At 42.1% G+C, this 16,792-nt stretch overlaps 1 protein-coding gene across 4 annotated transcripts in view; it reads right to left on the bottom strand.

Moving 5' to 3' along the window:
• Positions 1–423: 423 nt before the first annotated feature.
• GLMN (glomulin, FKBP associated protein) overlaps positions 424–16,792 on the bottom strand; it is a 58,750-nt gene continuing 42,381 nt past the window's right edge. For all 4 annotated transcript variants that reach the window (XM_033915465.1, XM_033915469.1, XM_033915467.1 and 1 more), the window contains 11 exons: positions 15,673–15,726; positions 13,651–13,681; positions 13,479–13,568; positions 10,708–10,749; positions 10,556–10,629; positions 10,324–10,408; positions 9,888–9,997; positions 9,077–9,140; positions 7,891–8,014; positions 2,348–2,427; positions 424–989 (listed from right to left, as the gene is read on the bottom strand). In XM_033915465.1, coding sequence (XP_033771356.1) covers positions 864–989; positions 2,348–2,427; positions 7,891–8,014; positions 9,077–9,140; positions 9,888–9,997; positions 10,324–10,408; positions 10,556–10,629; positions 10,708–10,749; positions 13,479–13,568; positions 13,651–13,681; positions 15,673–15,726 — 880 coding nt within the window. In that variant the 3' untranslated portion in view covers positions 424–863. The remainder of the gene's footprint in view (positions 990–2,347; positions 2,428–7,890; positions 8,015–9,076; positions 9,141–9,887; positions 9,998–10,323; positions 10,409–10,555; positions 10,630–10,707; positions 10,750–13,478; positions 13,569–13,650; positions 13,682–15,672; positions 15,727–16,792) is intronic.

Here is a 16,792-nt window from a genome sequence, read left to right as displayed (position 1 = left end):
GGAACGGTCCATCCTTAAGAAGGATAAAGTAAAATTGAGGCATGAAAACTACCTCCCAAAAGTGCAGATACTAAGATATAGCAGTGGGTATCTGGGCTCTAAGATTTATATCTTTGCAGACAGATAGCAGCCATATCAATGTGAAGGAAGGAGAGAAAGTATGCTGGGTAGGAACAAAATTAGTAAGATGGAGTCAGGAACAGATTTTAAGTCCAATGTTTTCTTCCATGAAATGGTAATATTTGCAGAAACTGTGTTGTTTACTTTTGTTTATTGTTTACTTGCTATACCATTTTATGGCTAGATGTGTAATACAGTAAATTAGACTGGGGACTCTTTGTATACTGCAGAATCTATACTTTCCCTATAAAATTATCAACATCAATGCTGTATTTTAAAATAAATTAGGCTAAGTGCTACTAATGTCTTGTTTGTAATAGATGTATTATCTTAGAAAAAAATGTACATAAAAGAAATTTGGGTATTATTTAGTTATACCATATACAAATTTGCATAAATGTCCATCAGGTTCCAAACAACATGTGTCTTTACATTTTGTTACATGCATATTAAAATTATTTTTATTTTTAATCTTTAGATAAATGCAATTTGTACAGAAAGCAAAATGAATGGTGAAACTAATCTATGCATAAAACTACAATAGAAATTGTGTTATTCTGGTAATTACTAAACAATATCAAGCTCCACAAATCAAATACAGAAACAAACTAATAAAGTAGGATGACCTAGGAGCCATCTAACATCTATTTAAATACAGTATATGAGCTCAAAGATGCATTGCTAAACTCAATAGCACAGCACATTTGTAATAATTTAAGGTGAGTACAACCATGACACTTAAGTTAAATATCTTCATTTGATCCAATTTGTTCCTCTGTCATAACTTTTCCTTTCACTTCAATGAGTTCTTCTACTCGGACCAGAACACTTTCTATTAAATCAAATGTAAAAAGAGCTGACTGTAGAACCTGAAATGCCAAGAAAAAAAGTTATTTATACGAAGCCAATAACATTTTGTTTTACTTTAGTTAGCATCATATGCAGTTTTCATTTCAGGTTAAAACAGATGTGTCAAAAGAGATTTCCTTGGCTTCCATATTCAAGTTTTTCCTGATGTTTCAAGAGAAACTCAGAAAAGAAGGAGGGAATTTTTATTGTTAAAACCAGGTGTGACTCAGATGGGGAGATTATTTTTTCTTAGATACCCTTGTAAGTGTGTAATAAGGTATAATTCCCTCAAATATATTTTCTTTGAACCGTCTCATTTGACTGCTTTCCTCTCCATGAAGCGCCTTGAAAAAGAGTAACATCGGTGTCTTAATTATTAAGCTCTCTTTCAGCACAGATGACGTGTTTTGGTTAATTTTGTTATTGTACTAAACTCACTCCTAATTCCTGAATCTTGGATCCATTATTGAAGACTAGTGTACGATTAAGTTGGAATTACTACCTTTTATGTAATTTTGGTTTATTTTCATTTTGAGAATAATCAAAGATATGTTTTCTTGATTGCACTTTTCTGTACAAGATGGTATGCTTGTTAAAATTTTAAAAAAACTTTATAAATAAATAATAATAAAAAAAAAAAAAAAAAAAGATTTCAAGTTCCCCAAAACCAGTGTCTAAAGTATTCGTCAATCAATTCAACAAAACACACACAGGCCTCCTTTTATTAAACTGTGATAGCAGTTTTTAGCGCCGGGAGCTGCGCTGAATGCCTTGCACGGCTCCCGAAGCTCATAGGAACTCTATGAGCATTGGGAGCAGCATGGGGTATTCAGCGCGGCTCCCAGCGCTAAAAACTGCTATCGCAGTTTACCGTAATAAAAGGGGATAATAATATAAAAATAATAATTATAAATGAGTAGACTGGAAATAATAGAAGGAAAAAGAACTTGGACACCCATGATCCAAAGCAATACTTTGAATTATGACCACTTACAGGCTGACTCTGATCATTGGTCAAAAACCTCAATACTTCATTAAGATTTTTGAATTTCAAACATACTATGGGGTCCTTTTACTAAGGCGCACTAGCCATTTAGCACGGCTAAAATAGCACGCCTTATATATTTTAAATTGTCACTTCTTAATTTCTATCCAAAATGCAGACAGCATTTTTCTGGTACAGAAATTTCTGATTAGAGGCAACACTCATCTGGTACAGATGTTCCCAGTGGGAGCCCGTTTTACCAAAGCCTTCTTCAGAGGAATTTAATGCCTGCACTTGTCACACTGCTCCACTTGTTCTGCTGCTTTGCTCAAAAAATATTTCAACATCTTGGGGGAGGGGGGTCAGGGGGAATAAAATTCAGTAAAATCACACCTGAAGCTGCATTTCAGGAGTCATGTTTGGTAGAGTCTTCCCGCCAGCTGTTATGGTGCAGATTGTTTTAATGTGGGATTCTGCAATGGAAAACCAAAAGATTGTGAGGCTGTTTGAAAATTCTATCCTAGTTAGTTATTTGGATTTAGCCCATGCCATATCAATATTAATTTTTGACAACTGTTCAGAAAAGCTGGAATATTAGTGACCTATAGTTATCTCTGATTTATTCCTGAGGTGAGACAGTATAAACACATTTTGAAAATTATTTCTACTTAACTATCACTACCTATTATGTGTCAAAGTAAGTCTGAAAGAGCTCATATACATGTAAAGCTCATATATACATGTAAAATATTGAATGTAGTATAAACTAAAGACTGGACTCAAGTGAACCATGTCCAGAATAGATGTTAAGCACCTACCCAGCAGCAACCTATGAAAAACAGACAAAGCTGCGAGCTGAACCTGGAGAGAAACAGGCCAGGCCCCTGTCCAGGCCATCCTGCAAGAACTTCAAGATGTGAGGCAAAGAGGCATGAAAGGAAACCACTCCTCAAAAAAAATGTCAAACACGTACATAAGCACGATTAAGAGGAAAAACCCTCTGGGTCCCCAAGAGAGTGGAGATCACTTTATCTGAAAAACCTTCCATACCTAGGTGTTGCCACTCAAGAGTCAACCGGTAAGACAAAAGGGACTCGGATTGAACATTAGAAATGGGTCCTGAATCAGAAGGTCGGGTGAGAGGGGCAGTGAAAGAGGATCTGCCACGAGAAGAACCAGATCCGTGTACCAGTCCAGGGCCACCAGGATCATGTGGCTGGAGTGTAGAGCAATTTGAAGAACTGCCCACCATCGGCCACAGAAGAAACACGTACAGAAGGCCCACCGTTGGCCAAGGCCATACCAGAGCAACCAGCCCCTCGGCCTGAACATCCCTTTGCCGACTGAAAAACTGGGGCGCTTTGGTATTAACAATTGGCCATCAGGTCCAAGACTGGACAACCCTAAGTCTGCCCAACCAACTCGAAAGCTGTGGGACCAAGACACCACTCTCTGGATCTAGCATGTGACGACTGAGGAAGTCTGCCTGAACATTCTCCACTCCTGCTATGTGGGAAGTTGAGATGTCCCAAAGATGAGACTCTGCCCAGGCCATGAGCAGACCTGCCTTCTGTGCCACCAGATGACTCCTGGTTCCCTCCCTGACGATTGACATAAGTCACCACCGTGGCATTCTCCAAGACTTGCCCGTCAACAGGGTCTGGAACGCAAGCAACGCCAGGTGGATGGCTGGTCTCCAGAACATTGATCGACCAAGACACCTTCTCTGGAGACCAGCTGCCCTGAGCTGGGTGACCGAGACCCTGAGCTCCCCAACCAAGGAGACTGGCGTCCGTGAGAATCACTGTCCACTGGGGCTGAACCAGACTCACTCCCTGTACCAGGCGAGAAGACTGCAGACACCAACGGAAACTGTGACAAACCAACCTCCGAAGAGGAATGGGAGAGTCCAAAGTGTGCAACTGGGGTGACCACCGCTGAAGTAGAGCATACTAAAGTGGATGCAAGTGAGCCCAAGCCCAGCTCTCCACGTCCAGGGAAGCTGCTATTGACCCCAGGACCTGAAGAAAATCCACCCGAGGACACCGGGAAACCACCAGAAGGCGAATCTGCGACTGCAACTTGCTCATTCGGGACTCTGGAAAGAAGACCTTCCCCAAGGAGATGTCGAAGAGAACACCAAGGTACTCGGTGCTGAGATGGAGCCAAACAGCTCTTGGACAGGTTGATTACCTATCCCAGCAACTCCACCACCCGAGCCATAACCTGGGAGCTCTCCTGAAAAGACTTTGCTCAGATCAACCAATTGTCTAGATAGGAATGTACCAGAATGCCATCCTGGTGCAAAGCCACCACCATAATCTTGGTGAATGTCCGCATAGCCATGGCCAGACCAAAAGGAAGTGCATAAAATTGATAGTGCAATCCCAAGATCGCAAAGCGAAGAAAGTACTGATGGGAGGCCTGAATCGGAATAAGCAAGTAGGCCTTCATCAGATCGAGAGAAGCTAGGAATTCCCCCGGCTGAACCACCAGAATGACAGATCTCAGGGTCTCCATGTGAAAAAATGGAACTCAGAGAGCCCTGTTGACCCCATTCAGATCAAGGATGGACAAAAAGTCCACTCTGTCTTGGGCACCATGAAGTAAATGAAATACCTGCCGGTGCAACACTCCCAAGGAGGCACTGGAACTACCGCTTTGAGATCTAGCAATCTTTGAAATGTCTGGCGAAAAACCCGCTTGACAAGGAGAAGCGAGAAAATGATCTGGTAATAAGCGGACAAACCAGAGTGTAACTGTCCAGAATCACCTCCAGGACCCACTGATCCGTCATGATTGCTGCCCCCATCTGGTAAAAATCTCACAACCAGGCGCCCACCAGAACCAGGGGAGGCACCGGCAAGGAGTCATTGGGCAGGATGGGTGGCAGGGGAACCAGCGGATGGACCCCATGAAAGGACTACATAAGCTGAAAGAAACGGCCCCTGGAGTATCCAGAGGCTGGAAAAGAAATGGCCCCTCGACCAAGGCAAAATCACACCCCCCAAGCAACACCACCTCGGGCGGGCGGGCGGGCATGGTCCTCAGGAAAACAAGGTACCTTAGCCTCTGTTAAGGTCTGAACCAACTTGTCCAAATCCTCACCAAATAAGAAAGACCCCCGAAAGGGAAATTTTGTCAGCTGAGCCTTCAAGGCCGCAGCCATCGTCCAAGCCCACCATCAGAGAGATAAGCATCCATCTCAATTTTGGTACTTCCTGCTCCACCAAGGACCAGGCATCAGATTCACTGTCAAGGACACGCTTGGCCCACCGAAAACAAGCCCAAGCGACCAGACCGCCACACATCGCCGCTTGGACCGCAAGGGCAGAGACATCAAAATTCTGTTGAAGGAGGGACTCCAACTTATGCTCCTTAGAGTCCCTCAACAGGCACTGTATGCCGCTTCACGATGGCCGTAACCACCGCATCCACCACTGGCGACTACAAGGTATCCCTATCCCTCTCTGGGATGGGATACAGGCGGGCCATAGAACACGCAAAATGAAAGGGTGCCACAGGCACTGTCCACTGCGCAAGCACAATATCCTGAATATCCTGATTCATAGGAAAAGAACTGAATGCTGAGTGGATTCCCTGAAGCAAGGGGTCTACCACATGCGGTGGCTCCTTCTTGTCTTCCTCGAAATGCAACACCAAGGAGACCTGAAGAAGCTGCTCCTGGAGCTCTTCCCGCTGAAAGATGTGCACCACTGATGCATCCTCACAAGCTGGTGGAATCAAAAGACCTCTGCCAGCGGCATCTGTCCCCCCAAGAGGATCCTGGAGGTCTCCCAAAAGGTCTAAGTCCTCATTAAAAGAAAACTGCACCCCAGAGAAAAAAATTATCGTCCCAAGAGACCCTCAGCCGCTTGGATGAGAGAGGGGGAGACGGGGACAAAACTAGTGCTGAGGGGGGATCGAACCAGAATGGACGCAGAGGGAAAATCCCCCGAGACCCCTGGGGTGGAAGCAGGACCCCTGACCACTTGAAGATAAGCCTTGTGCAAGGCTAAAACAAAATCAGGGGGAAAAACCCCTGGTGGCCCAATGGGACTCACTGCCAAAGCAGAGATCCCAGTGGAAACCTACCCCTGTTTCTCCATTACAGGGGGGAGGTCACCTGAAGCTGCAGACAAAATGGAGGCGCTTCCAGCCAAAATTGGAGCAAAGCCTGCAGAAACAAAACGCCCCCGAGGCCTGTAGCGGCTGAGAGGCCTGAACTGTCCTAGCTGCTAAAACAGACAAGCCAGCAGCAGCTGAGAGGGAGTCCCCAGCAGCTTCAGCGGTAAGGGAAACATTATTTCCTGACCATCGGCAACTGAGGGAATCCCTGTGTGGGCGGTGAGGGAAGCCCAGGTTTCCCCTCCTTCAGATGTTGGCTTGTGAGGCACTCATGAAGGGGATCCCTGGACACCAGCACCCAAAGCCAAGGATTCCCCTTCACGGCAGCCAACACACCATAAGCACAGGCCGCCCAAATCAACCTCGCATCTGGAGCACAATGAGCATTTTTCCCCTTAAAAGTGCTCATTGTGCAATACGTGACCTAGCTAAGGGAAAAAGTGCCAGTTAGCAAAAAAACAGCAATACAATACACTGAAGGCTCCCTTCAGACTGGCACTGTCTCAGGATTTTTTTTTTTCCTGTCAGAACAAACTCCATTGGCTCTCTGAGCCATATGCCTTGCCGGTATCGGTGGCAAGGCTTACAGCTGAGGCACTTCTAGAAAAAATATGGGTGGGTGGAGGAAGGGGGGGAGGGATTCAACTCGTGACTCGTCAAGTGTGACACTCTTGAGGTCCGGCAGACCCCCAAACAAGGTCCCCCCAAGCTCTGGCACCAGAAAGGGACAAGAAGGCTACTATGCAAATCCTAACAGGCTTAACTCAGGGAAGCCAGTAATATCTTATCACCTGCTGAGATTGAGAGAAGACTGGTCAGATTAGGGGGAAGCAGAACTACTTGTATTGCAACCAAAGGTTTTTGTCTCTGTCTCCACCTGCTGGTCATAATGAGGTATTAACCATCAATGAAACTGTACCGATCTGGAAATGTGATAAAGAATGGAAGATTAGGGTTTCACCTTCGATATTCTTCTTTCTGATAGGCCCTGAAGATTTCAGTACAGCCACCCTTTCTGTGTAAGCTCAGTTGTTCTGAATCGCCTGTTTTCTGCCTCCTTACAGCAGGGGTATCAAAGTCCCTCCTTGAGGGCCGCAATCCAGTTGGGTTTTCAGGATTTCCCCAGTGAATATGCATGAGATCTATTAGCATACAATGAAAGCATTGCATGCAAATAGATCTCATGCATATTCATTGGGGAAATCCTGAAAAACTGACTGGATTGTGGCCCTCGAGGAGAGACTTTGATACCCCTGCCTTACAGGCTTAAGGATCTTCCAGCCAGTAGACAGATTTCGCTCTTCTGTGAGTATGCATATTACCAAAAGCTTTTTCATGTGGGTGCTTGTTGCACACAGCAGGTTAGTTCTACATTGTTCCTCCATGTTTTTCTGTGTTGCCTTTTGCCTGTTTATTACTTGTTTTCATGTTTTGCAGAGTAGACCAGAACAGAATTTTTTTATGTGACTGGAGAGGTTCCCTCGTGTCCCATTCTTTTGTCATGAATTTGTTCCGGTATGTTGCTTGGCTTTGGGACTATACTGCATGGGGCTCTAACTCTCTCTGAGGTAGGAGGAGCACATGCTCAGAAAAGTGTTTGGATTTCTGCAACTCCCGGATTGCAGGAAGGATTGAACACCTAGCATACTGAATCCTCCAAGGACTAACAGAAGATTATTGAAGGTGAAAACCTAATCTAAACCTTAAATTACTCCCTTGATATATATATTTATCAAATTACCCCTTAATATATATATATTTATATAAGTTCTTTAGTTTATTAGATAGAAATAATGCAGTCACTCAACCTCGTCTATCTTGTTTTGTGCTTGATATTTTTGCTTCATAATGTGCTTTTGACATATTGAGTCCCATCCGCAGTGGCTTCAAGAAATCCCTTTCAATTCTACTAAGTTCAGTCCATATCTCAGTCTGTTCAAAATAAAAAAGAGAAATAGTTTAGTCTAGTATTTATTAGGGCTGCATTTTGATTAAAACTTTTTAGCACAATTAATTACACAATTAAAGGTATGTTACCTATCCCCACTGCATCTCCTTGTGACTCTGGGCAAGTCACTTAACCCTCCACTGGTTCAGGTACTAAGTACCTGTATATAATAAGTAAACCACTTTGATTGTAACTACAGAAAGGCGGTATATTCAATCCCATCCCCCTTCCCATCTCTAGCTCCAACAGTGAGAACACTAAAGACTAACTGGATGAGAGTACAGCAGGCCAGCATAGGTACAAAGGACAAAGAGAGATGAGTCATGAACTAAGCATGATGGGGCAGGAAGATTTCACCATCCTCAGAGTTGCACCAATTTCTGAAATTTTCCATGTTTAAACATTTTAATGTTTTTGGGCTGCGGTAAATCGTTGAAACTGAATCCACTGATATGGGGATTCTACTGTATACACAGACCTTAACTTGTAGGCAAAAAAAAGGGAATTATGGCATGGAAATGAGTGGAAAGAGCAATGGAAGACTAGGAGGTTCACTTATTTAGAATCGCCATGTGAAATAAATCTTATGGTTCATCCTATATACTCCTTTTACAAAGCCGCATTAGCAGTTTAACGCGCGCAATAGCGCGTGCTAATTTGCCAGCTGCGCTAGCCACTACCGCCTCCTCTTGAGCAGGCGGTAGTTTTTCAGCTAGTGCAGGGGTTAGCGCGCACTAAAAATGTGTGATTGATAAAGCCGCTAATGCAGCTTCATAAAAACAGCCCATAGTGTCTCGAGAAACACATAATTGTTTAATGTAGACCTTTTTTACTGCACAAAAAACTAGTTTCTGTTAATCGAGGTTATTGTGATTAGACAAATCTCACCATTATGCTTGCGGTTCACAAATTCTTTCTTAGCACTGCTTACATATTAAATCCAAGCAGATTAAGTTATTGTAATTCAGAACATACTGTGGCAGAAGATACAAAAATATAGTTATCAAGACATCTGAAACACAAGTGGTACTGTGTAGGCAACTTACTTGATTCTCATATTCTGGATCCTTTATAATTAAATATCTCAATAGATTCAGGGCAGCCATTATCCTGTGTGTTTGAAACATAATGATTTACCTGTGTTTAACATTTGAATGATTTTTAGAGCTTATTAAAATACTAGAAACAGCTAAAGCCCATGAAAGCAAGTTCAAAAGTACAGTTTTCTTTAACAATTTACAAGTCACATCCTAAATTCAGTTTCCAGAAAACCTGAGAAATTTTGTTTAAATAGAAACACCATCAGGTCTCTTCAATGAACTTTTGCCTCTAAAATATTGGGGGTCCTGAAGGGATTATGTAAAAGTCCAATATAGATTACAGATAGAAATTTATTTTTGAACCTAAATGGACTTATTTTCTTTTGCATTGCAGGATAGAATATATTTCAACCCTACTCTGAAAAATCACCTGGGAGGGTCATGCAGTCTACATGCCTTTGCAAATGTTGACTTCATTGTTGAAACTATTTACAGTGGTGCCAGTTTAATGATTTGAATACTTGTCTACATTGAAAGTGGATTATATTGATAAATACCAATAATCTTCATAGAGAATGCTCAAATTCACAGCAAATTGTTAAATTAATTCATATCAAGCCTGATAAAAGAAGAATCTTTTTTCCTTTCTTTGGCAGTTTATTTAGCTTTCATATAGACTTAGGAGCCTGCTACTTCTGCTGCAGATTCTGTGCCTCATTCATGAACCCAGCCTTTTCAACCAACTCTTTAAACAATTTATATTGACCCTGTGGAAGCAGAGTGGTTGTTAGTGAGGTGAGGACTAAGCTCATTTTACCTATCAGAATTCTGGAGCAGATCTGTTTCCACCCCTTCAGGAAGTGAGAGCACCGTATGTAGAAGAGGAATCAACCTTTGTCCTGAAAACCATTTCCTGCCATATCCTGTCTGAAAATCAATAGCAAACATGGAGAATGATTGTTAAAATTCCAGCTCCAGTTCTCCTCAACTGTAAGAAAAATAAATAGTGATTGAAATGATAAAATAGGAAAGACAACTTCAAAAGAAGTTCCATTTTAAGTTTTGTCAGGTGCAGCTAATCTTATTTTCACAGGACTAGTAAACTTGAGATATCTGTGGATTTTCTAAGACTGCCCCATGCTAAGTTCCCAGACATTGCATGATGAAAGGTTTCTGTATGTAAGGATAGATCAGAGTTTTGCTCATGTGGAGTGATGAAAGCAGCTAAAGAACTGTCTTGAATTTATTCTCACCTTTAGTGACAAATCTATCTGGTTCTTGATGTTTTGAATAATGTATCCTTCTGTACCAGAATGATTACTTGTCTTTAACAAACACCTTGAAAGCAAAACATTAGCATATTTTAGTTCATCTCCTGATTATCACTTGAGATTAAAGCGGGAAGCTGAATGTTACAGGATACAGTTTATTTAAAGATCTGTTTGCTTCAAGCAATCTCACAATAAGCCAAATAGATATAGATACCTGAACAACTTATATTTTCCTTCTGCATTGAGCTTGTCTATGTATAGCTGTAATATTTTAAAACTCTTCTTTCTCTAGAAGAAACAAACAGTATATAAACAAACTGTATAAATATGTTAAAGTTGGCACTTTTAACAGAAATCTGTTCATACCAGATGCTCAATAGGACACAGAATCATCACTTTCACCAAATCCTGCCAAAGATGAGAACATAAGTATTATCAGCTTGGCATAAATTAACAGAGTAAAAAGAAGGCCAAACATACATATATTATGTGGTTTAAAGCTATGTTTAATATAAGCACAGTGTTGTAGGCTAATATGAACGTTGAACGTAGGGATAGCTTCATAGTTTAAAATAAATGCAAAAAGGATTTGTTGGTTATAGAAATATCTTGCTGAAAACCTAAACCAAGCTCAGATTGGAAGATTAGGTTCTTACCTTTGATAATCTTCATTCTGTAAATCCACAGAGGTATCTGTACAGTAGGTGTTCAATCTGTACTCGTGAACCGGGTCTTGCAGAAAGCCACACACATTGTTTTCTGCTCTTCCTACTTAGCAGAGGAACACATAGTTCCCTACAGTTGAGTCCAAAAGCAAATGAATATCCCTGGAACAAAGCATACACATAAGAGGGCACCGGGAACTTCTCCACAAACATAACATCATTCTGTTCTGCTCTGCAACATATAAGAGAACAATTAATATACAGGAAATATGAAAAACAGGCATGAACATGGCAGCAATGTGAACCAATCTGCTGTATACAACAAGCATGAACTCGCACTTAACCAGCGACAAAGACATGCACTCACAAATGTCGAATGATTCTCTGCAGGGCCCATCTGCTGGTTGGAAGATAGGCCTAAAAGGAAAACCATTTGAGGCAGAAAATGCAGGCGATACAGAAAATACCAGGAGACAGAGGGCGGGCCATACAGACTGCTCCGTGGACTTAAAGAATGAAGATTATCAAAGGTAAGAATCTAATCTTTCATTCTGTTACATCCACTCTGGAGTCTGTACAATAGGTGACATACCAAAGCAATGGCAACGCCTAGGGTGGGAAAGAAGGGATTAAGTAAAAAATCCAATATACATGCCCGCAAAACCGAGGCCCCAAAGGCGGCATCAGACCAAGCTACCATGTCCACTCTGTAGAACCTCGTGAAGGTATGAAGGAAGGACCAAGTAGCCGCCCTACAAATCTCAGCCGGATGAACAGCTTAAGACTCCGCCCACGAAGCTGTGACACCCCTAGTCAAGTGAACTTTGAGAGAAACTGGTGGCTTCTTATCACAGGCTATGTATGTTGACGAAATGGCCATGTGGATCCATCGGGCAATAAAGGCCTTGGAAGTTGGCCTACCCTGCCTGGATTGGCAAGTCAAAAAGAAGGAAGTCTGGTTCTTTCTAAGTAGTAGATAAGACTCTCCATACATCTAGTCTCCATAAGATCTTATTCTTCTGCTCCGACCCTGTGGGATGAAAAGCAGGCAGACAAACTTCCTGGTTGACATGGAAATCTGAAACCCCCCACCTCCTTGATCTGGAGAAAGGGCAGGAAAGAATCTGTAAGACAAGCTGAAAAGTACTGTTTTTATTCACATATTTGGATGGTGGGAGGGGGGGTTGGCTGAGGATGACTCCTGACAGATCCCAGACGACGCTTACAAAGGGTCCCTGGACTCTATGCACTTGCATTTCACGCTGTTACCACAAACAGGTACCAGGCAAGTTTTTCTGCCCATTTCCTAGACCCACAGCAGTTCCCCAGGCCTAGAGGACCTGGAGGAGGCGAAGCCCGAAGCTTGTGCTGCAGCACATGAAATATGGACACTCCTCCACTGGTAGTACAGCATAATCCACACATGAATTCATCTGAATAAGGACTGAGGAGTCCATCCCTGACAATTTTTAGCAAAATCGATGGGTTATAAGGCAGAAAAAAAATTGAAAAAAAAGAGTGATAAAAATCCAAGATGGACGCCGCTAGTAAATTCATGCCAAAAACGGCCCAGGGAGACTATTTTAAAAAATAAAAAATGATAAAATAGAGGTTTTGGAGGTGGGAAACCTGAACCCTACTCCCAGAAACTGCTAAAAACACGGTTTTTAGACAACACCCCCCTCACCGAATTTCCCTTAGGAAATAATGGGGTTGTACTCACAGTTTCATAAGTGCCTGCCTATCAGCTCTCTCTCTGCAGCTGAAGTGAAAGGTAAGGAATTTCTGCCTCAAATCTTCTCCAAACTGACCGATCTTCGGGCTGCAAGTTGGATGGACCCTGACCTAAACCTCTGCCCTTGAAACCTTGACACGTGACTCGGGGCAGGAAAACACAGCCTGTGCTCTTGATACCCCAAGGGTTCTTACTCAGGATGCATACAGCCTGCGCTTAAACCCCTTACAAGGTCAGAAGGCAAGCTGCTTCCATGGAAGTGGACCCCAAACTCTGAGGTGGCACATAGCAGGCTTAATCCACAGGTCCACTCGAAGCTTGCCCTGGGAAGCTGCAATCCAGCTCCATGGGAACTACTTCCTTTCCCAGTCAGAGAACCTCTGAATAAGGGGTCTCAAGGCACTGAAGCTACTGAAAGAATGAACTTAAGTCAGAAAATAAGAATAAAATAAGCAAAGCAGATCAGAAACAATTTTGCATGGTTTGCTTACAGAAAGAAAAAACTGTAGGGGGGTTTGTGTTCCTCTCCTAAGTAGGAGAAGCAGAAAGCAATGCGTGTGGCTTTCTGCAAGTCCTGGTTCGCGGTACAGATTAAACACCTACTGTATAGACTCCGGAGTGGATATAACAGAATCTTGCTTAAAGTAATTAATAAACTCCTGCAGTGCAAAACTGCTTTAGAGTTTACCTCTGCCCCCCTACCAAGAATTTTCCCTTGAGATTATATGATACCTTACTTCTGGCACACTCAGAAAGCTTTTGATTTCCAAGTACTGGTGAAGCAGGCTATTGTCTTCGACTCTCAATAAACAGTTTTCAAATAAATCCTGCAAAAGAAAATGCATTCTGTCTCACAGATCATGCATTATTCTACAAGAAACAGTATGTTATTCTGAAAGAGATACTTACAAGTCCTTTAGACAACATGGATTCTTCCATTCTGCAAAAGAAAAAAAAAAAAGGAATTATACATAAGAATATAAGAATTACCATACTTGGACAGACCAAAGCTCCATCAAGCCCAGTATCCTGTTTCCAATAGTGGCCAACCCAGGTACCTAGCTAGATCTCAAGTAGTAAACAGATTTTACATTGCTTATCCTAGGAATAAGCAGTGAATTTCCCCAAGCCATTTCAATAACGGCCTATGGTCTTCTCTTTTAGGAAATTATCCAAACCTTTTTTAAACCCTGCTAAGCTAAACCGATCCAAATATAAAATGAGGTAACCCTTCCCCCCCACCGCGAAAAAGGAGGAAAAATGATTGACTCAAATATAATTCAAACTATAGAAGCTGCTCTTCTACTGCAAAAGAGAGGGATAAGCCTCACTTATCAACATATTTCTGCCTCTATTAGGCCTACCAGAAACCGTAACCTCTTTACCTACCCAAATATCATAGGCTGTAGATATCGCACCTTCTTTGATAGAACATTCAAATTCCAAGCAGGTAGACTGCAAACTTGGACAGGCTACTTCACTGATGCCGCCAGAGAATCATATAGTATCTTTAGGAAAGAACTAAAAACCACCTTGTTTAAGAAATTTATAACCTAACCAGACTTCTCCCCTAAATCGGAGCCTCCTCCCATCCCAAGGAGTCCTTCTACCCTCTTCTGCAAAAATTTCTATCTTTAATTGTTACCAGTTTTTCCCACTGGTGCCCGTCCTTCGTTCAAATGTACCAAATTAACAACTTACTTCTCATCAACATCTTATGTTATCTTTTTCACCTTCGCAGTCTTGCACCTTTGTAACTCAAAGTGCAATCTCCTTTCTCTTCTACTTATGCTCTGAATATCGTCGACTGTATAATGCTACTCATTGTGAAACCGTGTAATACACAGACCCTGTAACTCTCCTGTTACTATCACTAGATGTTCAATGCTATACTCTGTAATTCGCTGTCTATACAGTTTCTCTTCATTGTAAACTGCCTAGAAGTCGCAAGATTGTGGCGGTATATAAGAATAAAGTTATTATTATTATATATATAAAGTGGAGAAAAAGACCTTATTAGTGTACACAAAGAGCTAATACCATACTGCAAGCGCCAGACTAACGTTGTACTGGCTAGTACAGCAGGCCTACACCAGTCATAGGTCAAAAAACTCCACTTATAGAGACAGTGTTCTAGTTCTCTCATAAAGCAGTATGCAGAGTACTGAGTTCAAAAGGAAAACCCACTGAAACAGCCAAAAAACAGAAAAAATGGCCACTTAATTGTTCAGTGAAAGTCCAAATCGTGAACTGGTGTGTGTATGTTTAAGTGTCCTACTCTGCACCCAGTCCCACTCCCTCCTTGCCAAGCTCTACACTGTGTCTACCTTATCTCCTGATGCCTTGTAGGTCTCCATCGGGCCTTCCGTAAGCCCTGATGGTCCAGCGGTAGGCTGGGATAGGAGGGATCCCTCCCGCCTCCTGTCCTGGCTGTCTCTAACAACTCTCACCTCCCCGATCAGATACGTGTATTAGTAAAAAGTGTACCTTTAAGATCCCCTAAATTTAACATTAAGAACGGACAGATTTTGTGATAGCTTCTACAGTGGCACATTTCACCCTACCAGCTGTTGGTGAACAATATTACATGACATGGCTGGGGTATTTGGTTTACAGGGGTAGGGCTGGCCAATTGGGAGTTTAGATTTCAGTTTGGGACATTCCACGTGACATATTACAACACACTGCACACACAGAAATGACACAGGGAAAGAGGTAACGACCTAGAATCTTAACTCCTCTAGACAATCTACCTGAAAGGCAAAGAGGTGGGAACACAAGAGTTTGATAACAGGAGCCAAGTCTATCAATGTATGGTAAAAAAATAAATAAATAACAAAAAAAGGCAGTGCTCCAACTAACACATTTAATTACATGTTAGTGCTGCTGCCACAGTTTTTTGGTTAATAAAAGTACTGGATCTTAGTTTACCTTTTCAGCAGCATTTCAATGTGTGTCATATTGCATTGTAGAAGGAATGATGGGCTAAAACAGAAAAATGATATATAACTGGTCACTAACATAGTAGATGATGATAGATAAAGACCCAAATGGTCCATCCAGTCTTCCCAACCGTACCACTCTTTAATTACTGATTCAATTTAAATTTTTTTTCTTCTTCTTCTTAGCTATTTCTGGGCAAGAACCCAAAGCTCTGCTCAGTACTGTGCTTAGGTTTCATCTACTGAAGTCTCCGTCAATGCTCACTCCATCTCATCTAAACCATCCCAGCCTGAGCAACCAAGGAATCCACCTTAGGCTAGGTGAACATCTGTTGACACTCCTGTGCCAAAGGATACAGCCTTGTCATTGTTTTGGCTACCTTTAAAGAACCCTCAGGAGCATCCCAGTGCTCTATAACTAAAACACTCATATTAGGATGCCAGGAAAAAGATGTGGGGTGCGCTCACACTCGGCTTATTTATTAAGTTTTATAACCCATCCTCCCCAGAAGCCCAGAACAGGTTACAATGATACATACACAGTAGTTCTCAGGATCGATAACATACATGATTTTACAGGAGCAATAGTGAGTTACATGATCAGTACACACACATTATAGAAGATTGTAACAGGATATGATAATACATGTTATGGGGAAGCCAAGGACACACATGGTTTAGTACAGGGGTAGGTAATTCCAGTCCTTAAGAGCCAAAGGCAGGTCAGGCTTTCAGGACATCCACAATAAAAATGCATGAAATAGATTTGCATCTCAAGGAGGCAGTGCATGCAAATCTATCTCATACATATTCACTATGGCAATTCTGAAAACCCGACCCACCTTTGGCTCTCGAGAATCGGAATTGCCCACCCCTAAGTGGCAATTCTATAACTAAGCACCTCCATTAGTTAGGAACCTAAGCACCTAGATTCCATTAGAAATACTTGTGTAACTGGTTTTGCCATGGCTAACATGGAGTTGGTGTTACATGTGGTGACCATCTATGTAATTTACAACATTCTTTAAGTTATGCATGCGTGTGGGAGCCCTCCCTATTTCTTGCCAAGGCTTCATCCCCATGTTCACACCCCTTGCAAATATGTGCCA

The sequence above is a fragment of the Geotrypetes seraphini genome, chromosome 12 (assembly GCF_902459505.1).
Source record: "Geotrypetes seraphini chromosome 12, aGeoSer1.1, whole genome shotgun sequence".
Taxonomy (NCBI): Eukaryota; Metazoa; Chordata; class Amphibia; order Gymnophiona; family Dermophiidae; genus Geotrypetes; species Geotrypetes seraphini.
The sequence above is the reverse complement of the archived record's forward strand: the minus strand, read 5'-3'. Positions and strand labels throughout refer to the sequence as shown.